Raw genomic sequence first — 26,101 nt, forward strand, 5'->3', positions numbered from 1 at the left:
GTCCGCCATTACAACAACGAGACTTAATTCACCGTACCAGACACCGTAGAGAAGGTAACTTCCAAACGCGTTCCTTTGTTTTCTTCTTTGACTGATGGGCAAAGCGGCCGCCCCTTTCTCTAAGTGTGTAAGCACGACTAGGGTTTTCATTTGGATGTTTTAGCTTGTTTTGATTAGTTGGGCTCGGGTTTTCATTTGAAGGTATGGTAAAAATGTTATACAGATTGAGCCCATTTAGAGTTAGTTAAAAAAAACACATACATCAAGTGCTAAAAAAAAACACAAATTTCAATTTCAAAGAAAAAACACAAATAAAATATTTTATTAAAGATTAATTAGATGTGACATCTTTTTAATTTTTTGAGTTATTAGAACACAAGTGGTACAACTTGATAGTTTTAAAACTCTTTTATTTTATTTTATTTATTTATTATTATTTTTTAATAATTAATATAAAAAAGGACTATAAATTTATTTAATTAGATGTGTTATTTTTTATTTTCTTTATTTTTGAATTATCAAAATACAAGTTGCGACAACGTGACGGTTTTTATCTTCACAAATAAATTAATAAATTAAAACTCGTAAACAAATTAATAAATAAAAATTATTCGAAATTAACTAAAAATAACATATTTTAATCCATGTAGCATAACACAATTTATATAACTTGGTAATTGTGAAATTTGTTTTTATATATAAATAAATCTAAATTTAACTTTTTTAAATTTGATTTATTTAGATGTAATTTTTTTTACTAGTTGGTGTTTTCGAAACCCCATGATAATATAAAATATTTTTTAAGTAGATTAAATTAGATGTGACATCTTCTTTACTCGTAGAGTCTTGAGACACTAGTTGTACAACTTGATCGTCCTAAAACTCATATTTTAAAATATTTATTCAAATCAAACTTTTTTTATTTTGTCAAAACATTTTTTTATCGCAAAACTGATTTTCTTTAAAACACACTCAATGCATCTCTTTTTTTTTTTTTTAAATCAAGAAATACGTAATTTTGATTTCTCCATCGCACCGAGAGATACGTAGGAGCAAGATCACATTCTTGTTAAGCACATAAATAAAAATTTCTTTTTTTGTCCTTTATTTGTTAAAGTACATATTTATTTCAAAAATCATATTTTAAATATAGTAATAATTGTTATTCATATTTAATAATAAAGAAAAATAAATATACTTAAGTTAATATTAATTTTGCACAATTAATTATAGGTAACCGTATTTTAACGGATGTCGTAGGGTGCTAGTACCTTCCCTACGCATAATCGACTCCCGAACTCAAAATTTGGTTTCAAAGACCACATTTTTTTTTTATTTTTACTATTTTAAGGGTTTCCCAATATTTTCCCTATTTTAAAATAAATTTTGGTGTCGACTCCATTGAATTCGAGAAGCACTCGAAATTTTAGGCCGCGACATATTTTCATCGGAAAGACATGTATTTTCTCATTCTCTTTATGTTTGCTCTACTGTTCAAAACTGTATATTATTAAAAGATGAAATTTTGTTTTGTTACATGTGAATGGAGTTTTGGTTGAGATCATCTTTTGATGTAAAGTTTAAAATGCGTAGATAGTGTTTTGTTTGAGATTAATTTTTGACGTAGGTTGTAGAGTTAGAAATTTATTTCTTGCTAGTTTTGTGATACAAGTTGTACAACTTGATAGTCTTGAAACTCGTATTTCAAAATAATTATTCCAATTAAACGAGTTCATTTTTTGGTCAAAATAACTTTTTTTCTTTAAAAAATAATCAACAGATCCGTATTTTAACAAGAACTAAGTAGTTTTGATTTCTCCATCGCACTGGGAGATAATTAGAAGCAAGATCACATTCTTGTCAAGCCCATTAATAAAAATCTTTTTTAATCATACGTTTATTTCAAAACCGTGTCAAAAAAAAACAATTGATATATTCATATTTAGTAATAAGTAAAAATAAGTATATTTAAGTTAATATTAATTTTGCACAATTAATTGTAGGTAACTATTTTTTAACGGATGTCGTAGGGTGTTAATACATTTCATATGCATAATTGACTTCCGAATTCAAAATTTGGTTTCAATTACCATTTTTTATTTTTTTATTTTTAAGGAGTTTCGAATATTATTTTTCTATTTTAAAATAAATTTTCGTGGCTACTCCATTGAATTCGAGTAACACTCGAAATTTTAGGGTGCGACAACTAGCGACTCCAGTGGGGACCCTTAGAGAGTCAAGCCTAACAAATTAATTGTGCATAATTTTTTAACTTTTCTATATTTGTTTGTTTTTCATTTTCTTGATGTGTTTATTATTTCTTAATAAGTATTAGCTCAAATTATAATATTTTTTTTAAGCTAGTAGATCGTTTTTTATTTTATTTTATTTCTTTATTTTGTATATGTATATATGTTTTATTGGTATTATGGAGTTATTAAATTATGCTTATTCCACACCTACAATTTTACTAAGACACACACTTATGAGTGAAACCTTATACACGGGTTTGAACAAAACTTAAGCATAGTTTCGAGATTGTGTAGTGGTAGTCTTCTAGATGTACATCATGTTTGGTTAGCATGAAGATCTCACCTAGAGTTTGATCTTGTTGAAGTTATTGTCACTTCATATAGTTTACCTATTTTTGTTGACAATATTCCAAAATAGTATTATTGGCTCTAGGAACTGTGTTTAGAACCATAGAGCCTCCCTTGTGAGAGTTTCATTAAATAAACCAATAGACCCTTTCATCGTAAGAATATCCATACAAACCAAAAAATACCTCATATATTCAAGACTTTATATATAATAGTTTCATCCATATCTTCATGCTACTCTCTCGTTGATATATATTACTCTATGTATATGTGACACGAGAAGAAAAAGGGAACAATTTTGTGTTGTATTTCAGTGTTGTATGTCTCACATGTTCAAGAAATGATATCATGTTGGGGTTAAAAGTAATCGTGAATGAGCTCAGAGTATAGCTAGCTTTACCGAGGACACAGTTTCATGGTACTATAGAGAACAATGGGTGAAAGAAAAGTGACATCTCAATTAATTTAGTTTGATTAATTTGAACAATGGACACAGTTTGATTAATTTAGAAGTGACATCTTTTTAATATTTGAATTTTTGATACATAAATTGTACAACTTGATAGTTTTTAGACTCGTATTCCAAAATAATTATTCCAATTAAATGAGTTCATCTTTTGGTCAAAATAACTTTTTTTCTTTAAAAAACAATCAACAGATCCGCATTTTTAACAAGAATTACGTAGTTTTGATTTCACCATCGCACCAGAGGATACATAAAAGCAAAATCACATTATTGTCAAGCACATTAATAAAAATCTTTTTTAATCCTACTTTTATTTCAAAATCGTGTTCAAAAAAACATACTATTGATATTCATATTTAATAATAAGTAAAAATAAATATATTTAAGTTAATATTAATTTTGCACAATTAATTGTAGATACTGTTTTTTAACGGATGTCGTATGATGCTAACACCTTCCTATGCATAATCGACTCCCGAACTCAAAATTTGATTTCAAATACCATTTTTTTTAATGGTTTCCCAATGTTTTTCATGTTTTAAAATAAATTTTGGTGGCGAATCAATTGAATTCGAGAAACACTCGAAATTTTAGACTGCGACAAAGTGTCTTATTTCATGAACTTGAATTGTATTTTATTCAGACATGTGGTATTGGGGATGAGGAATATTACTAATTTGATTATAAGTGAATGAGTGTGAAGAAAATAGAAGTATTAATGAAAATATGAGTTTATTTAATTATAAAGAATACAAGACGGACATGGTTTGAAATCAAAAAACTTCGGTTAATAAATAAAAATTTGTTTATGATTTATATTTTCACTTGTAAATTAGTAGTATTTAGTTATCTCTTTAATATAATTTAAAATTATATTAAATTCTTTTTAAATAATTCATGTTTCTTAATGTATTATTAAAGATGATAATTTTTTACTTTTTGTTTATACTATAAAAATTTATTGCATTTTAAATATATAATTTACTTTTTTTAAAAAAGAAGTATTAAATTCATTTATGGTTATTTTTAGAAAATAAATTTTTTAATAAACAAAATTACTCCTTTATGCTTACTTTGAAAAATGTGTTCTTAAAAGGAGTAATCAAACAAATTTTATTTTTAAAAATATATTTTAAGTTAGAAAATAATAATAATCACCAACCAACTTCAACTTTATGGCAAAAGTTTTTATTTTTCTCTTAAATATTAAAGTATTAAGTCCATTCCTTTTTAATTAACATGTTTCTTATAAAATTTTCGTCCTATTCAATATAATATTAACTATTATTTTTATCTTAACTATTTATTGTAGAGAGAGAAAAATAGCTAATTATGATAATAAATATTAAGGCTATAATAAAAAAAAGTCATATAATTTCATAAAAAATAATTAAAATTATTGATTTTCTTTATATGCATATATAATCTTAAACAATAAATAAAAATGAACATATATAAGAAATTCTGTTTAATGCCGAAATTTTTTGACCAAATGGTGTTTTATTTTTGTAGATGGGATCCAAAGGAGGAGTAACATAATTACTTATCTTTGACCCGTAGATAAAAATATTAGACATTTTGATCGTTTAATTTATTTTTGTTTTGTTTTATTTTAAATTTAAATTATAAATATAAATATTTTATTCCTTTTATTTTAAAGTATATGGTTTTTTGAACAATTTTAAATTATTTATTATTCTGACAAAATATATTTGTCTTAAATTATATATTGTTTAACAATATCTATGAATCATTAATGTTTTTTTTTTCTTTCTATTTTACCTTTTAATATTTATTAGTCTATTTTTTCATTCTTTTAATTTATCTTTCTCAAACTATTAAAGGATACTTTCGTAAAATAAGTCATAAAAATGTGTTTGTTCTATTGGTCATGGTGTTATGAAAAGAAAAAAAAAAAAAACTATTATAATACTAACAATTTCGTTATCACAAATTGCGAATGACAATTATATTTCGTTGATACATTAATTTTTTAGTTTTTCAAAAAGTTTAATGTAGTCTTGAAAATACATTGAAGTAAAACCACAAATAAACATATTTTATGAATGAAATTGACATTAAAATATGAGTTGTTTATTTAATGGGTTTGATATTGTTGTTGTTGGAGATGAAAATATAATTTTTTTTTGAATATTTGAATTGTGAATTTGATAAAAATATAATTTTTTTTTGAATATTTGAGTTATGAATTTGATAAAAATATGAATTTCAGTGAAGATGATAACTAATTTTCTATGTTTTGTTTGAAGATGATAATACATTTTTTGGATTTATGTAATATAAAAAAAGATATTGTTAACATTTTAATACATAAATAATCAAATTGTTACTTTAAATTCTGTAACAAAAAAAAAAAGAATAAAAAACTTAATTGTTATCTAAAATTAAATTAAAAAAAAATTTATCTAAAATCTCTAGTGTCCTTGAATCAAAGACAATCGTTTAAAATCACCATGTATTCTCTTTTAAAATATGAGTTATTTATTTGATGGGTTTGAAATTGTTCTTGTTGGAGATGAAAATATAATTTTTTTTTGAATATTTAAGTTGTGAATTTAATAAAAATATGAATTTCAGTGAAGATGATAACTAATTTTCTAAATTTTGTTTGAAGATGATAATACATTTTTTGGATTTATGTAATAAAAAAAACGATATTATTGATATTTTAATACATAAATAATTAAACTATTACTTAAAATTCTGCAACAAAAAAAAATAAAAGATTTAATTATTATCTAAAATTAAATTAAATTTTTTTTATCTAAAATCTCTCATCTTGAATCAAAGACAAATCATTCAAAATCCCCGTCTATTCTCTTTTAAACCAAAATATCTCTATTTTATTTTTTTTATCATAAGAATTATCAGAAAGTTAATATGCCGGATCATATTAAAATATGAAGGTCGGACTATAAACAACTTGACACACAATTTCAAGTTGCCTCAAATCAAATTAAGGTGTTATTATGAAAAATAATTATGTAACTGATATAGACAAAACTGATTCCTATATTACATTGAGTATACATGACATTAATTGAGTGCTTCAACGGTTTTCAACGGATCAATTTGACGGTATCATCTTTCTCACTAACTTCTGAGTTCAATGAATCAAACAATTTATGGTAGATAGAGAACATTTTTTTCAAATATCGTACATTTGACAAAAAGCAAAAATATCAGAATATAATTTGAATTTTAGAAGAAAAAATATATATTTTTTTATTTGGAGAAGATCATGAGAAAAGAAACAATGAGAAATAAACAAATTAACTAGGTAAATACAAAAAAAAAAAATCAGTATTTTAACTAAAAAAATATAGAAAAAAACGACATAAATCGGGTGATTTTGAATCAAAAACTAATCATAAATTAACCATCTATGATTAAAAATGGAGTTTCTACATCTCTACACCTAAACCTTTCACCCTTCGATCAACGTAAAAATACAATATTATCTTTTTAATCATCTATAAAACCTTCAAACTTTTTACCATATCATTTTTTCACCCCCCAATTTTGAAAGTTTAGAAAAAATAGATTAACCTTCACAATTGTTCAAACATTCGAAATAAAAAAATAAGTGCAATCTCAAAAATTTTAAAGTTCCAAATTATAAAATTTCAAGATTTTCAAAAATTTCGAATAATTCAAAACTTCAAAATAGGAAAAATGAATTATAATTGAAAAATTTCAAAATAGGAAAAATTAGTTATAATTGAAAAAATTTGAAATAAAAAACGTTTGAAATAGGAAACTTTCGAAACTCATAGTGAATTCGTTCCAAAAGAGGGGTAAAAGAATGAGCGGTAAAAAAATTGAATATAGTTAAAATGGAAAAATTGAAATTTTCATGTTGATCGAGGGTGAGAGGTTTAGGTATCGAGGTACATGATAGAATCCTCATTGAGAGTAAAAGAAATCTAGAAAAAAAAGATGGCCTACTCAAAGCAATTTTCAAATGTTGTATTTTCTCCTCAGATCTTTCATGCTATATCTGATTTTCAGATGTTGTTATAGTGTTTATTTTATTTAAAATAATATATTATATTTTATTTAATACAAACATATTTAATCTATAACTTTAGATAATGCAGATTCGAAAATATATGTATTATGGTCACTTGAGTTTTGTCAAATTTGTAGGTTTATTCGCAAATTCATCTTTTTAGTTTTTGGTAACTTTGTATTTGTGTTGATTTGTATTATATGAACAAATATTATTTTTAGTAAAAAAATTTAATATTTTTAAAATTTAAAAATATCCATATCCAACTCCCTACATGGAAATTATCCGTTATAAGATAAGAACGGTTACGATTAAAATAAATTAAGATCATTTATGACATGATATATTTTATTTTTCAAGTTTGAATGTATTGAATAAGGATATACAAATGGTCAATCTAAATTTCAATCTAGAAGTATTTAACTATAATATGTTTTAATAAATTAACTAATATATTAAAATCATGTATATATTAGAGGAATCACCTTATATGGATAATATCAATTAAAGAGAGATAATTTTATAAAACAAGTCATAAAGGTTGGAATAATTTGGGACCAAGGAGTATAATATAAAACGGTGAGAGTGGGTGATAAAAGAAAATAATAGTGAACACAAAATGTCAAAACTTGCCACTATCGTCGCCTTGGCTCTTCTATTAAGCTTTACTTTAATCTATGCTTCCCGTCCTAACATTGGACTCAACGATGTACACAAGGTATATTTTTTCTCTCTCAATTTTCATCTACTCGAATTAGTGAGTTTTGTGTGTTTTAAATAAATAAAATATGATTTTTACTTATGTTGGTGGAGACATAAAAAATCCAAATATTTTATTTTACTGTATCGTTTATTATTTTGGTCACTTGATAATTGATTTGGACTATTGAGAATTCTTATGTTTGAATTGAAGGATGTTGTGGCTAGCAAAGCATCATCAAATGTAGATTTGGGAGAAGAGAGTTGTGAAGGAGGGAAGGGAGAAGAAGAATGTTTGGCAAGAAGGACACTTGATGCACATCTCGATTATATCTACACTAATCTGTCCATACCCAACCCTGACCCAAAACATTGATATTGGAATTATTGAAACCAAACTATTGTATGTTAAATAAAAATATCAATATATATTATTGGCTCACATATGTTTTGGTTTGATTTCTCTTGCTTTAATTAAATGAATTGCTTTTTGCTACGTACTAGGTATGGTTCTTTGCGTCAACTTTTGAATTTTGTTGGTGAAAATACAGAAACATTTGAACAACAATGTTGATGATGAATATCGAAATTAGAGAATTTTAGATGATGTTTGTTACATTAAATTTTAAATTCGTCTCAACTAATTAGAGGAAAATGGTATGAATAATAAAAAAAATCATAATATTTTGAAATTTTTTTAATGTGATTCACTAATCCATCAAATCATTTCAATACTATTTTACAAAATAATATTTTCTAAATTTCATCTAAAAAATTAATTTTATATTGAAAATCAATTAGAATCAAATGTTTTACCATTATTTTTTAAAAACTGTTTAAAAAATATGTTTATGTGCCAATAAAATGAATTGTTATTCGATGATATATTAAAATAATTTTATACCATAAATGTTCCTCCATTAAACTCATAAGTAAATAAAGTTAAATATGTTTTTAATATCTATAAAATTTAAATATTTTATTTTTAGTCCATTTAATTTTTTAGACCAAATATTTTTCATATTTGTTTTTATATCTCTACTTTTAAGTCAACTCATGTGTATATTTTAATTTTTTAATGATTTTTATCAGTCAATTGTAGGCCATTATCAAGATCTACAAGACATATGGACTATAATGAGAACTTGATCTTGTTATATTTTTCCAAGTTAAGGAACAAAAATTTCGTCGGTAAAACGCGGAATTTATCCGTTAGATTTATTATTAAATAGTTTAGTTGCCGAGGAATTTATCCTATAAGAAAATGCGACTCGTTTAAGAATAAATTCAGAGACTGAACAAGATGATGTAACAAAAAGTTATAAAGTATCTACATATTTTTCTAGATTATTAATAATTTAACGAAAAGTTAGTGAAAATATCTAGATATTTTCTTACTATATAGTAAGAATTTATAAGAATCAAAATCATATTTTTATAACTGAAATATTTTTAAATTTCACGTGTGTAAAAATTATTCAAATCTAAGACAAAAAGAATTATCAACTTTTGAATTCGACAAAACTTTTTATTCAAGTTCTTAGATTGTTTGAGATTTGATTTGTCAGAAAAATATTTTTATGAGCAAAAAATATTAAATTTAATTATTTTAATAATCAAATTATTTTTATAATAATAACTATTGATAAATATTTTACGAGTTTTAACCTACGATTAGATTTATCTATGAGTTGAGTTATATCAGATAGATATTTTGTACATAAAGTTAGTAATTTAAATAAAGTAAATTTTAACTTTTATCAGAGATAAATATTTTAAAGGAGAAGTAGTAGTAAGAAACGTGCTCACAAACTTATGGTTGTTATTAATGTTTAGGAAGTCAAATAAAACATTTTCAACTCTTTTTCATTCAAGCATAAAAAAAAAACCCTAAATAAGCGAGTAAAAGGAAAGTGTCTTTTATTGCTTTGGTGTTTTGTTAATATTGAAATTAGAGAAATTAATACCTTGAATAACAACAAAATGAAACCAATCCCGCAAAATTTCTAGTAAGACCAAATGTGATTTGTCATAACGTGAAAATTTGATTTTTTGTATGTGTTTGAGTTATATAATGAGTTGTTTTCAAATAAATGAGTTTAAACTGAAAATGGAAATTTTATTAGAGAGTTTAAGTTGGTAAAGTTAAGACTTTTGCAAGTGTGTTTGGTTATGTTTTTTTTTATAATTAAAATGACAACTAGATGTTAGGTATTTGAGAACCAAAGTGATGTAATTTAAAAAATAAACTCAAAATTGTGAAATGAGGAATTTAAAGTAAGTGAGTAATTGATAAAAAAAAAAAAAAATTGATTAGTTTTATTAAGTAATGTAACATTGAAGCAATTTTTATAATTTCTTACGTTTATATAGTTAGATCCTTGAGTCTCGAAAATGAATCGAGATTGTGAAACTGAGTTAGTGGTGTAGAGAACTCTGAATATTTTATATTTATTGGTTGAAATATTTAAGGAAAAGAGATAGGAACAAAAAGGTCATGACAAAATTTTAGAGTAAGTTTAAAAAACAATTTCGAGATTTTCAAAGTGTGGCATAAATATTTTGAAATTTGTTTTCGTCAAAGTACTTAAACCATAGTCTTTTTGAAGTTAGGGAACCAAAGAAAAAAAGTCAATTTCTAATTGATTTGGATAGTTGCCGAACCTAGAGTTCATTTGGGGGTTGGTTTAGAAACTTGTATTGATTAAATTAATTGATTGGTTTAAGGTACAAGGAAATTGAGAAATGACATTGGAATTGTCAGATAGGTTATGATGGTGTAGCGTAAGTTGCTTGTGTAATAAAATATTGTCGAGATAAGGGCACTTTCTAACGATATTATATATGCTTGAATGCAAAATGTGTATGTATTCATGTTCTTTGTGCTTATGGTGAATACAGGTGCACACGATTGTGTAATGTATTTGATGTGATTATTTATTTATAACTGATAACATATGTGTTATGAATTTTATTGGCAAGAATATGTCTTGAGTGTGTTCTTTGAAAAAGTATTCAAAATTATTGGTGTTTAATGAGTATTAAAATGAAGTCTTTTAAATGTTGCATTTACATAATGATTGATGTGGAAAAGTCAAAGTATACTCATATATTTCATAGTTAGTGGTGATCATGATGGACCACAGTGTTAGTGGTGACCGTAATGGGTCATGGGGTGGTTCTTTGAGTTGATTGGTCCAACTTATCCTTACAAGAATTTTGGAGTCGTGTAAGTCTGTGATAGACTACACTCTAGTAAATCGTGCTGATATGTGATATGTGGCACCTCGGTAATTAGAAATGGTATGTGAGAGGCAATACATTTATGATTTACGGCGCTCGAGGCGGGTGTGGAAATTCCAGAATCATGTGCACTAGCATATAATGGCATATAAGCATTGTATTAGAGTGCTTTGTCACACAAGTCATGTTTGTTATATGATGATATTTATATGCATGTTTGTTTATCACTTGATGTCATGTCATGTTATGCTTTTGTGCTTTGTATTTTCGAATGTATGTTGTTTTTAGATGATGGCCCTATACTATTATTGTGGATCGGGCTCACGCCCCAGGTTCTTATTGTTCTGAGTCGTGCTGGAATTGCAATGACGTCGAAGACGCGACACAACGATGATTTTAGATTGGTAATCGGAAGCAATGAAGCTTGATGTCACTCATGGATCTTCAGAACCCAATCACCATCAGTTAGATTAATGATCAGCTTATGGTTTTATTTAAGAATCTTATTTATTCTCCCTTTCTTATAGCAATGTTGTTGTCGCAATGGAATTTATGTATTTGAAACAATTGCAATTATTTTAGTCAACGTGAATTGTTCGATTCTAAGTAAGTCTGTTATGTCGAAACAATTTTATATAATGAGACAATGATTCTAATCATCACTTTTGAAAAAGAATTTTACAATTTAAATATTATACTCTAATTTAAATTAAAGTATTATTATGAATATTTTATCCAAAAATGTTTGTTGTTTTAAAAAAATTACACTATTATTGTTAAAAATCATGGTGTTACAGTTTCGAATAGAAATAGTAATTTTCTAAAATTTTTGAAACTTTTGAAAGTTTTGAAATGCAAGTTTTCAGAAATTTTGGAACTTTTGAAATATGAAAAATGAGTTATAATTTAAAACTTTCGAAAGTTATGATGAATTTGTTCCGAAAGAGAGGGTGAAAAAATGAATAGTAAAAAAATTGATTATAGTTAAAAGGGTAATTGTATTTTCATGTTGATGGGGTGGTAGATTTAAGTGTCGGGGTGTAGGGTAGAATCCCCATCAAGAATAAGAGAGATCAAGAAAATGGCCTACTCAAAACAATTTTCGCATGTCCTATTTTCTACTGAGATCTTTCATGCTACATATGATTTTTAGGTCTTGTTATATTGTTTATTTTATTTAAATTGATAAATTAATTTTTATTTAGTACAAATATATTTAATATATAACTTTAAATATTGTAGATCCGAAAATATATGTATTATGACCACTTGAGTTTTGTCAAATTTGTAGGTTTATTCGTAAATTCGTCTTTTTGAGTTTTGACGCCTTTGTGGAAATTCCCCGTTATTATATAAAAATTGTTACAACTAATATAAATTAAGAGCATTTATGACATGATATATTTTACGTTTGAAGTTTGAACGCATTAAATTAAATAAAGGTTTACAAAGGGTCAAACTAAAATATATTGTTTTATTAAATTAACTAAAACATTCATATATTAAAATCATGTATATATTAGAGGAATCGCGTTATATGAATAATAGCGATTAAAGAGAGATAATTTTATAAAACAAGTCATAAAGGGAGGAATAATTTGGGACAAGGGAGTACAATATAAAACCGTGAGAGTGAGTGATAAAAGGAAATAAAAGTGAACACAAAATGTCAAAACTTGCCTCTATTGTCACCTTGGCTCTTCTATTAAGTTTTACTTTAATCTATGCTTCCCGTCCTAACATTGGATTCAACGATGTACGCGAGGTATATTTTTTCTCTCTCAATTTTCATCTACTCGAATTTGTGAGTTTTTGTGTGTATATGTGTGTTTTGAATAAATAAAATATGATTTTTACTTATGTTGGTGGAGACATAAAAAGTCCAAATATTTTATTTTACTGTATCGTTTATTATTTTGGTCACTTGATAATTGATTTGGACTATTGAGAATTCTTATGTTTGAATTGAAGGATGTTGTGGCTAGCAAAGCATCATCAAATGTAGATTTGGGAGAAGAGAGTTGTGAAGGAGGGAAGGGAGAAGAAGAATGTTTGGCAAGAAGGACACTTGATGCACATCTCGATTATATCTACACTAATCTGTCCCTAGCCAACCCTGACCCAAAACATTGATATTGGAATTATTGAAACCAAACTATTGTATGTTAAATAAAAATATCAATATATATTATTGGTTCACATATGTTTTGGTTTGATTTCTCTTGCTTTAATTAAATAAATTGATTTTTGCTAAGTACTTGGTATGGTTCTTTGTGTCAACTTTTTTATTTTGTTGGTGAAAATGCAGAAACATTTGAACAATAATGTTGACGATGAATATTGGAATTAGTGAATTTTAGATAATGTTTATTACATGAAATTTTAAATTCGTCTCAACTAATTAGAGGTAAATGGTATGAATAATAAAAAAAATCATAATATTTTGAAATTTTTTAATGTGATTCACTCATCCATCAAATCATTTCAATAGTATTTTACAAAATAATATTTTCTAAATTTCATCTAAAAACTAATTTTATATTAAAAATCAATTAGAATCAAAATTTTTACCATTATTTTTTAAAAACTGTTTCAAAATATGTTATGTGCCAGTAAAATGAATTGTTATTGAATGATATATTAAAATAATTTTATACCATAAATGTTTCTCCGTTAAACTCATAAGTAAATAAAGTTAAATATATTTTTCATCTCTATAAAATTTAAATATTTAATTTTAGTTTATTTAATTTTTTAGACTCTAAATTTTTCATTTTTATTTTTATATCCCAATTTTTAAATCAACTCATGTGTATATTTTAATTTTTTAATGATTTTTATCACTCAAATGTAGGCTATTATAAAGATCTACAAGACATGAGTTTATAATTTTTTAACAAATAAATAATTAAATATGAATTTTTTATCTTTTAAAATTTAAAATGTCATATTTAATTTATCTTTTATTAATAAATTATAAATTTTTGTGAGAGAATTTTTCGTAATATTCTAAATATACTGAAAAATTCTAAAGTTTCAAAGATATACAGATTTGACTCAAAGGTACAGATACAAAATTAAGAAAGAAAATTTTAAGAACAATAAAGTTAAGATATTATTATAGAGACTAAATTTTTTTAATAATAATAAGAGAAAAAGAAATATGTATTATCACTATAGAATAATTTTATATTGAAATTCACTTCAGCTCATTTTAATGGTATGAAATGACCAAATAGATAGTTCCCCATTAGATGTTAGTCTACAACTATTTTCCATTGACATTATATAACAATTAAATAATAATAATAATAATAATAATAATAATAATAATAATAATAATCTATATATTGTTATTTTTAAAAGTAATATACTCTGAAAATCTCCAAATTGAAGAAGAAGAATGCTCATTTAGAACTACTAATTTATAACGATTTATCACAATAAAATTACTTCTACAATGCTAAAAAAATCCACTAATCAACAAATAAGATAAAAATTACTATTTTAACTTATAATATAAAAAGTTATAATTAAAATTTTTCTTTCGAAAGTATATTACCTTAACTTTAAATAAATTAATAGAAAGATCATTTAAAAATATTATTTAAAAAGACTTATCACAATAAAATTGATTTACTGATAAAAAGAAAACCATTTATTAACTAATAACATGAAAATTACTATCTTGACCTATAATCAAAATAAAATTAACAAACTAAATTTTACCCTTGAAAATTTACTCTTTCTTAACTTATAGATATGTATATTTTTTAGTATTGTGTTCTTGAATAACTTCAAGATTAAATTTCAAACAAAATTATAATACATAACGAAAAATTTACTTTATAAATAGGGGTGGGAATTGGCCAAATCAGACTTTGAAAGGTCTGAGTCTGGCCTACGATTAATTCTTTAGGCCTAAGATTGATCTACGGCATATCATATGCTTTATTAGTATTGTGTTCTTGAATAACATTAATAAATAATAAAATATATATAGGTCGGCCTGTCAGATCTAATAGATTTTTTTATAAGCTTGATCTATTTAAAATAATATGCTTTAAAAATAGCTTAAGTCTAGCATTTTTATTAAATATGTCAGACCAAGTCATAGGTCCTTGACAAACGGTCTAGCATATTTTCATCTCTATTTATAAATTATACAAAGAAAAAATATTTTTTAAATATTTTATTAATTTGTCAAAATAATGATTATAATTAAATAAATTGTCATTTATGAGATTAAATTATTATTATGTAAATTATCATTTATTCTTTATTAAATGAAACTTTTTTTGTCCTAAAATCCTTACCTCAATGGCTTGGCCATTTGGCCGTTATAGTTTTGTTATAAAAAAAATGGCTGTGCTGATATATTTAGTATAATTGGGTATTTTCAAATGTGGTAATTATGTGTGTTCACTGCCTCACTTTGTTTCCTTGCGTAGGTGACTTGGTGTCTTTCAACAATGAAGACTAAATAATAGCTTTTTCATCAGTAAAATAAGAAAACTAACACAATTGAGTCGTTGTAGTATAGTGGTAAGTATTCCCGCCTGTCACGCGGGTGACCCGGGTTCGATCACCGGCAACGGCGATTTTATTTTTAAATTTGCACCCACAAATTTTCATGTTACTTATTTTCAGTTTATAATTTCTATTCTGTTTCTTCAGTTTCATGAATTATTCACCCCAATTATTTCATTTTATGAAAATCAAAATAAGTAGTGTGAATTTTCTTAAGTAAAAAAAATACATTATGAAAAACTTAAATTGTTTAGAAATGCTTCAATACATATGTCACAATTTGTAGGAGTCCAACTATTTACCTCCTGAATTTTGAAATATGTGGGACTAAAGTAAACCACTCAAATAACTCATTATCACATAAGATATTGATTAATTTAATGTATTTTAAAAATGAAATTAAAATTCAATTTAAAAAAAAATTGAAATTATGTTATAATTGCAATAATAATGTATCTATCTATATAATTCATTCTTATTTCTTTCCATGATTTCATATCTTTTTATTCCAAGAACCTTCATTTATATAATTCATTATTCTTTCTCTTTTATGATATTCATATTGTAGAAAATGAAGGAATATAAAATCATTTATTCTTCTTTTTCTATGGATGAAAGTTTGAACTCAACGATTCTCAAATATCATTGTAAAAGAAAAATTATCATTATAGTTGTTGCAAATAAAAAAACACTTTGTAAAAAAAAAAATCATGGCTCCCATAAAAAATAATTTCACCATTTGTTTGAGATGTATATATGTGTATCAATGTTGATGTTGATATGCATGCACCCACCACTAACGTACGTATAGGGGATTCACATCAAATTTGATACTTGGATATGTCTTGTAAGATATATACAAAAAATTGTGGCAATAAAAGTCAACACAGTATGAAACATGAGAATTTAAGCTTTGAAGTTTGAACATTTTGTTTGTGGCGTTTACACACTTGTACAAACATACTTTGAATCTTAAGCAGTCCTCAATTTTTGTCTATATAAAAGGGTCCACTCTTTGTCTTCCACTCAAAACACAGAATCTAAGTGATAAGAAGAAGAAAAAAAATAAGTGAGCTCACTATGTCAAAACTTTCCACCATCTTCACCTTAGTTCTTTTATTAAGCTTCACTTTAACCTTTGCCTCTCGTCCTAATCTTGGATTTAAAGGTGTTTCTTCTCTACATGAGGTACGTTTCATTCTCAAATGAGTAACTAGTAGTGAAACTATATAAAAGTATGAAATTGTTATTTTTGCACAAATTAAATATTTTATTTGATCATATTCTTGTGATGCTTGGTTTTGTTTATTCTACTGTTTAATAGTATTCATCCGAAATAAAATATAAGCAAAATTATTATTAAAAAATTGATGTATTTGATTAAAAATTAAGGTCAGTTCGATAAATCAATTTTCATAATTTTTTTTGTTTATGTTTTATTCTAGAACAGTACTTAGATTATGATTTTGAGAATTCTGATTTTTGAATTGAATTAGGATGTTGTTGTGAACAAGGCATTGAGTGAAGAGTTGGATGATGAGAGTTGTGAAGGAGAAGAAGAATGTTTGACAAGAAGGACACTTGCAGCACATATCGATTATATTTACACTCAGAATAAACCCAAAAATTAATGGCATCCACCATGCCTTTGGAAACAAAATAATATAGCAATAAAGCAATATATGATCAACATATATTATTTTTCGTGTATATATAACAAATATTTGCTTAATTTGGTTGAGTCTTTCTTTTGCTTTTGTTGAATTATGTGTTATATTTGCAAGTATTTTCTGTTCAGATTAATCGGAATTTGTGGAAGAATATCGAATATGGTTTATTCTCAAGTACGAGGAATGAAGAAATTCTAACAAATTCTGCTAGAATTATTTTATATAATTTAATAATTTTTATAACAACTGACTTGAAGACATTGATTGAAGAAGTACGGAATAAGAAAATAAAACATGTTATAATTAGAAATACAAAATTTAATATATTTATTTAGTAAGTAGTACTCTCAAAATAACTTAAGTAATTACAAAACATAAATTGATTTTGAATCACCTCTATATTTGATAGATGAAGAGAAAGAAAACAAGAAAATAAGAAGAGGGCCTAGATTTACGTTGCATTTTTTTTATTAAAAAAAAAAACATATATTTTTTATAATGAAATACAAATAAAATAGTAACATTTATTAATATCAAATAAATTAATTTTTTAATTACTATTTTTTTTTTATATTTAATTTTAAAATAGTAACATTTATGACACCATAACGTTAGTCTTAAAATTGTATAATAACTATAAATCAATATTTAAGCGTTAATATTAAGTTGAAATGTTAACTTACTATTTGTTTTAATAAAAAATATCAAATTTCTATGTTATATATATTATATAATATATATATATATATATATATATATATATATATATATATCACAATATAAGTTTTTTTTAATACTAGATAAACTCATAATTTACTAACCAAATCTGTATAGGCTCCACAAATTCTGTATACACATTACATAGAACAGGGGAGGCCCAAGAAAAATGAACAGCACAACAACAAAATTGAGACCATACTTTAATAACAAAACAAAAAAACTACTATTTTAGCTAGGTAATTCAAAATGCAATAAAACTAGTGATAAGACTATAGTAGTAGTTGGGTGACCTGGTAAGAGAAAAGGCACTAAATAATTAACATGCTTTTTTAGTCAAAAAAAGTCATAAAAACAGCAACCAGTGGTTTTCATGATTAAGAATATAATGGTAATTTGATTAATATTAATATATTATAAGCTAGAATTCCAACATGTAACATCATTCACGATTTCCAATTAAATTCCAACTTTAGATATAACCATCAATCATTAATTGGGCCTCCTATGTTCTATGTAATGTGTATTTGCCCCACACCTAACTCTGTTTAAAAAAAGTTTATAATAGATTCATGGAATAATCAAAGGCTACAATAAAATGTGAAGAATCTGATGACTAATATGACTAGTGTTTATGAAATTGGATATTCATGTTTCATAAGTCACAAGCAAATTTCTATTCAACATGTTGTTGTCTATAACGACTTTTTTCTCCCATCCCTAGAAGAAAAAAAAATCTCTTTTTAGAGAAAAGAAAATAAATGAAAAAAAAAAAAAGATTCTTAAAAAAATGTCATTAAGTATATTAGTCATTATTATTATATAGCGAATATTTATGATGTTCATAATTAATATAAAATTTAACGATTCACATTTAAATTTAACAATAATTTATCCTTTATTTTACTTCTAATAAATGATGTAGTTAACTATATTTACCACTTATTTCATTTTAAATTTGTTAACTACACCTTATTTCAATTTGAAGAAAAATGTGTAATCAAACTATTATAGTGGACTGGTGAGATTGACAAAGGGTGGTCACCAACATAATTATAAAAAACACAAAACATAAGAATTGGAGGTCAAAAGTAACATCATTAAAGTAGACATGTTAACCCTTCTTGTATTGGGACCAATGCCACGAAAAATAAGGCAACTAGTCCATTTGTGAGGCACCATAACAGAAAATGATCACTGTAATTGTAATCAGTGCCACTTGAGTGCTTGACTGAGGTTGAAGTGTATCACTGATTTGAATAGATTAAGTTAAAACACTGACATGTTACTTTAATTGCCACATAATACATAGCAGAGCAAAGAATAAAAGAAACAATTGTTTCTTTAACTCCCGTGAAAAGAAACTTCCCAAATACGGTATTTGGATTCATTTATTTTAATTTATATTAATATAAAAATTTGTAAAATTGTTTAATAATAATTTTAAAAATAATTTATGTTATATTTATAAGCTATTTTCGACTAATTATCATAAATTGTCTCATATAACTTATAAAAATAGTTTATAGTTTATGTAAAATAATTTTTTTTTTTAAAAGAGTTTATACATTAGAGTATTAGAGTTTATGCTATAATAAATAGAAAAATAGTTTATCTTATAAACCATTAAGTAAAATATTTATTCAAACAGGGCCTAAGTATATCATTTACATAGTGGTGCTTTCACTTTATATTTATGTGTATAAATTTATCAAAGTTAATAAAATTTATTGACCACAATCATAATAAATTGAATTTATAAAGATGTGTAAATTTAATGAATTGAATTTATATGGATGCGTAAATTTCTGTCTTCAAAATCAAATACCCTCATAATAATTCTATCAAGGTAAATATGTCTCATTTTTTATTTTTTATTTCTATTTATGCTTATCTTACATTTTTTCACTAAAACTCATTAAGCATTACAATTAATTAAGTATTTTTTATTTGTTTACTTCTCATTTTCTATCAGTAATTATCATAATTTTTGTTTAAATTATGATAATTTCTGTCTTACAAAATAATAATTATATATGATACTCGTCATAAGAAAAATTATTGTTTGAATGTTAGTAACACCTCTATCTAATCTTTTTAATTTTTATATTAATTTTAATAAAGTAATTAATATTATAATAAATAATTAATACTTTATATTAAAATTTACTTTTTATTAAATAATATAAAAAAGAAAGAAAAAAATGTTGAAGATTGCATTCCTATGTATGTTCTTCTAAAGAATAAACAAAAAAAGAAATACATGATCACATTTTCAATATACATCTTAAATCTAAAATATAAAATTTACTTTCATATGATCGCATCTTGGAATTACATATAATTGGTACATAATTTTAAAAGTAGGTTGCCTTCAATATTTTTTAGAAAAAAAAAAATTAAAATAAAACCTAAGCACTAGGCTGGGGAAGAAAACAATCACGTTTGAAAAAAGAGTTTTGTACCGTGCACCCCCCACTTGTACCTCTCACCCTCCATCTTCATGGAAAATACTATATTGTCTCTAATATTATTAGTAAAAATCCAAAAAAAAATTCTCTTATCTTTTTTTCACCGATTTTATTCAACAGTTTGAATCGTTCGAATCACATATTTGCAAACATTAGAACATTTGAAACTTTCGAAATAAACTTCGAAACTTTGAAATTTTCAAAATATTAATTTTTCAAATTTTCAAAAGTTTCCATGAACATGAAACTTTCGAAATGCAGAAATCTTCGAAACTTTCTAACAATTTGAAAGTTTTGAAATATAAAATTCAGAAACATGAAGTTTTTCAGTTTCGAAACTTTCAAATTTATCCAAAATTTCGAAAGTTTTAGAGAATACTGGAAATTAACATTTCGAAACTTTGACATTTATCAAAAATATTGATTAAATTTCAAATTTAACAAAACTTTTGAAAATATAAAAAAAAAAACTAACTTTTTATTGTTTTGAAAGTTTATAATTTTTGAATATTTATGGTTTTATACAAAATAAAAAAAGACAAAATGGTCTTTTAAAAAAAATGAGGGATGGAACGTACAATTAGAGGAATGCACGGTAAAATTCTCTTGAAAAAATACAACGTGCTTCAATCTCTCTTTTTTTTTCCCGCCAAGTTAGGTGCTTCAATCTTTTGTTTTTGGATCAAATGTGCTTCAATCTTAAGTCACTACTCAGCATTTGGGCATGGCTATGTGGGCCATAATTTGACTTTTTTATGTAATTAGAGGGCCTGGGCTTTTTCAGATTTTCTCATAAGGGCTAAATACCATTTTTGCCACCAAATTTTGGATGAGATGTCATTTACTTTTTAGCAATACATCTTTACATACCACCTGAAATTGATTTTTGAATTTTTGTGAAAGCAGCAGGATCTATATTATTTTTTGATTGAGAGCTCCACCTAATTTTCATATTATGAAGTTACTTGATTGAATATTAAATGAACCCTTCTTCACATAATTATAAGGTCAATCTCACCATTATATCAAATCAGATTAGATTTAAAATAGATTGAGGATGTAAGTACCGACCATTTAACATTTCCAATTTTTATCTAGACCATTTTTTTGGACTAATTGTTCGTATAAAAAGTATAATTACTAATTAGTAATTAAAAATTTAAAGGTTGTAATAATTAATTAAATTTAATTATAAATGTATATTTAATCATATTGGATTGTGTTAAATATACATTTATTTAATTATTTTTATTATGTTCAAAGATTTCATTCTTAAAACTAGACTTTGCATTTGTGACATGCACGGTAAATTATATATAAGAAATGATAATTTTTATTACTTTATAAAGTAGTAATATTTATAAAAAAAAATATAATATAAATAAAAAAATATAACATAAATAAAATATATAAACATGTAATTGTTAGTAAATAAAAATAAAAACATACGATCCATTTGTTACAAATTATTAAATAAAATAATTTTAATTTCCAATATATTATAGATTTTTTAAAAATAATATAATTTGTTATGTGTTTGTTAATTGTAATGAAAATAATTATTTTTAATAAAAAAATTGTTATGAAAAAAAAATAATGAGAATCCATTCAAAATCTTTTTTATTTGAAACGGTTTTTATATATGTATATTTTTTTAAAAATCTCATTTTAAAAAAAACTTGCAACAAAAGATAATTTTATTTTTAAAAGTTTGCAGCCTATCATAGACTTTTTTTTTCCGACTTAGTCTGGCCTAGCCTGAAAATATACTTAAAAACATATTTCACATTAAATCATTTAAATAATATATTTTATTTTATTTTAAATAGACTAAACTAGACATTTATATATAAGAAAAACTAATAAAATAATAAACATAAGGAAAACTAATAAAATTATAGCCAGGAAGTCTGCAACAAACTTCTAAAAAAACAAAGAAACAAAATACCCATAATAAACAAATAATAATATTAATACCCAAAGTCTAATAGATTTTGTACAAGCGTAATTCTGATCTATTTAAGTTAATAGATTTTAAAAAAAATTGAACCTAACTTTTTTATTAAATAGATTAGATCAGATTAGTTCACAAGTAGGTTAGGCCATAGGTAGGGGTGTACGTGGGTTGGGTTGAGTCAGTTTTGATAAAACTCGATATCCGACTCAATCAATTATCTTTGGGTTGAGTTAAGTTCTAAACCCGTATTTTTTTCATTTAACCCGAACCAAACCGATCCAATCAGGAACATGTTGGGTTGGGTTGGCGAGTTATACATAAATAATAACTTGTTTTTTATTTTACGGGAAAATATATTGAATGAAAATATATTTAATACTTGAATGTCTTAAAAACTATAAGATTTCAATCAAATCATTCAATTCATTAAAAAAAAACATCAACCTGTCAACAAAAATAAATAAATTCAACAATCTTCAAATACATAAATAAATTCAACAACAATATTTAACTCAAATATATTGTATTTAACTAAAATGAATAGTATTTAAGTAAAAAAAAAAATTATTTTACAAATGTAAAAGATTTAAACTAAATTCATTATAAACATAACCATAAATTTTTCGTTCATACATTTATTATGTAAAACTATAACAAAAATTAGATACGAGATTATAAAGCCAAAACAAATTAAATGCTAAACTGCGAGAAAAATTCAGTATTTAGCTTAGACGCATGAACACCTTGCATCATCATTCATATAAAAATCAGTTATTAATAATATTGGACTATTGGGATTGCCAAACAAAATTTTAAAAAATATATATAACTAGTTCCGGAGTCAGGTCGACAAGTTCAAATTGTTAAACCCATTACCCAAACCAAATATAAGTGGGTTTCAATTGGTTGGGTCGAACCCAAAAGTGACCGAATACGGGTAAAAATCGGGTTGGGTTAGGTGATCGGATCGACCCGCACCCGTGTATACTCCTAGCCATAGGCCCCTAATGGACGACTTAACTTATTATCACCCCTAGTTATAGTACAACAATTATAATTTTATATATAAATAATTTATAAGATAAATATTTTTCATTAGTTAATTAGTTAAAAGATAGTATTTTATTAATCAATTAGATAAAATAAAATATGTATTTTATTATTATTGTGTCTCTTGAATCTCTAATACTTAAAATTTTGAAGAATATTATAAAACACAAATAATAATTTTTTATATAAATCATATATAGGATAAATATTAATCATCGATCAGTTAGTTTTTTTATTTTTGTTTATCAAAATCAATTAGTGAAAAGTTAAATATGTATTTCATTATTGAAGATATATTCACTAATACATATGAAATGTCTCCACTAATATTTTAAAAAACTGTCAATCAATTACAATTATTATATTAATATATATATTTAATATGTTTTTTTTAAAATTAAAACCACCTATTAAGTCATCTACATGAATGAGTTTGATGTGGTGACAATGTAAAACTTTTTACACTAACAGTTCATAACAAACTATCAATTATCAATACAACTATGAATTTAATTTATATACATTATTATTGTAAATAATTTTTACACTGTCAATTAATCACAAACATTAAATAAGAAAAATTATTTGACTTTTATCAAAACAACCTCTAAAATATTTTTTATAAATGATTATAATGTACCATAAAACTTTTTAGATTATCGATTCATAACAATCAAACTATTTTTATATTATTGGATTTGTTTAAGAATATTTCTTATGAATGTATTTTTTTTTCACTAGTATTTATACAACTAATATAGAAAATATACTCGTACAACTAAAAAAAAATATTAATGGAGATATTTCATCTGCTTATTTGAAATTTAAAGAAAAAAATTTCAAATACAAATGTTAACACGTATTTTGGAGCATATATTACTGACTCAAAATTTGAAATTATATTTTAAAAATTGTATATTTAATTTATTGAAAATTTAAATATTATAAAAATATATTTTAAAAATTATTAGGATATATATTAGCAGGACCTTTTAAATTATATTTTTAATATAATATTATGTATTATATATTTATGATATTAATAAAAATCTGACTAATAAGTATCATTAGAACATAGTTAATAAATAAAAAATAAAATATTTGCATTGAAAATAATAATTTATAAATTTGTAAAGTGTTGAAAATATAAGTTTTAATATATCTTTATTTGACGTATTCTATTTTATTATCTCAACAAATAATATTAAAATACTTATTAGCATTTTAAAATAAACGTGAAGAGAATAATATAGCTAGCAATTAGCATCCCGATAAGAGACGAGTATATTTGAAATTGAAATGATTCCCTCTTTGTGTTGTTGGACCAGTAATTGAATTTTGTGGTTGGTGGCATCTATTTACCTTTTTGACTATCTGTCCCAGGTTGCGTCGTCAAATTCAAGATTGTCCCCTATTGGGCCCCACACTTCATACTCATAAATGGATAGAGGGAATCAAAACTTTTTTTATTTTTACCACAAACAATTATTTTAATTCTTTAAACTATAAACCATCATCATTTTTGTAATTAATTTAATATATATTTAAATTAATTTTGAATAATTAAATATTTTTTATAAGATATAATTTATCATCATAAAATTTTTAAAAAGTATAATTTATTATCAATATAATTTATTATCAATATAATTACTTTAATTTATTTATTAGATTAAAAAGCAATTTAACACTGATTAAGAACTAAAATAACGATTTTACCAATAAAAAATGAACAACACACCTTGCGCATTGTGCCACTGACTCTAACCATAGGACTGCACGTGGGAAGAAAAAGTTACACTGCTCAAACGTGAACCCATGTAAAAAAAATAAAATATTGTTTTAATTATTTAATACAAACTAATTTTAAGTGTATTAATAATAGATAACAGATTTATATTCTTACTCTATTGCAAAATTTATGTTAATAAAAAACTTGCATATTTCATTTGTGAATAATTATATTTAATTAGTACTTTATATATTATTTTGATCTTAAATATAACAAAAGTAAGTAAAAGAAAATTATAATTTAAATTTAATATATCAATTCTTTATTTATTTATTTATTTTTGTTTCTATTTAAGAACACAAGAAATATTAATTTTAAAAAAATGAAAAATAATTTCTTTGAAATCACTTCTTTAATCTTGATGAGAGTTCGAGTGATATTAGTTATATAAGATAATTAATTTTAGTATTTTATAATTTAGAGATGATTTGTTAAAGATTTTAAAATATAGAAGTTATTTTTTATTAGTTTAGCCTAATGATAATTATTTATTTTAAAATACTAGTAGTAAAAAAAATCACATGAGTCTACTTAAGACAACTTTTTATTTTAAATAATTTTTAGATTTTTTTTAAAAAAAAATTACAAGGAAGGGATAAACTCTTAAAAATAATTATTTAAACAAATAATTACATTTAAAAATAAATTATAAGAAATAAGTTATATTTTATTTAGATAAATTAATAATTATTTTCACACAAAAAAAAAAGATAAAGTAATTACTCTACATAAATAGTGTGAAAAACAAAAGATTATTACCCAAGATGAGATGAGAACAAATGCACAATGTAAGCTCAAGCTTTCTTTTATCATTTATTTTATTAGTCATTTTGTTCTTTCTCCTCTCATTAAAATGAAACTTTTTGTTTTAAT

General features: G+C 24.1%; 1 protein-coding gene, 1 long non-coding RNA gene and 1 other non-coding gene across 3 annotated transcripts; all 3 read left to right on the plus strand.

The window, feature by feature from the left end:
- Window positions 1–12,572: 12,572 nt before the first annotated feature.
- On the plus strand, window positions 12,573–13,294 carry LOC105852011 (uncharacterized). Its single transcript, XR_012162573.1, has 2 exons — window positions 12,573–12,806; window positions 13,013–13,294. It is a non-coding gene; the product is annotated as an uncharacterized lncRNA (long non-coding RNA).
- A 2,275-nt stretch (window positions 13,295–15,569) lies between these two features.
- On the plus strand, window positions 15,570–15,641 carry TRNAD-GUC (transfer RNA aspartic acid (anticodon GUC)). Its single transcript has one exon. It is a non-coding gene; the product is annotated as a tRNA-Asp (tRNA).
- A 938-nt stretch (window positions 15,642–16,579) lies between these two features.
- On the plus strand, window positions 16,580–17,335 carry LOC101507920 (phytosulfokines-like). The gene is made up of 2 exons (XM_004498921.4): window positions 16,580–16,759; window positions 17,068–17,335. The coding sequence occupies exons 1-2, from the start codon at window positions 16,652–16,654 to the stop codon at window positions 17,200–17,202; spliced, it is 243 nt and encodes an 80-aa protein (XP_004498978.1). The 5' UTR covers window positions 16,580–16,651; the 3' UTR covers window positions 17,203–17,335.
- Window positions 17,336–26,101: the final 8,766 nt, after the last annotated feature.

This window comes from Cicer arietinum, chromosome 4 (assembly GCF_000331145.2).
Source record: "Cicer arietinum cultivar CDC Frontier isolate Library 1 chromosome 4, Cicar.CDCFrontier_v2.0, whole genome shotgun sequence".
NCBI lineage: Eukaryota > Viridiplantae > Streptophyta > Magnoliopsida > Fabales > Fabaceae > Cicer > Cicer arietinum.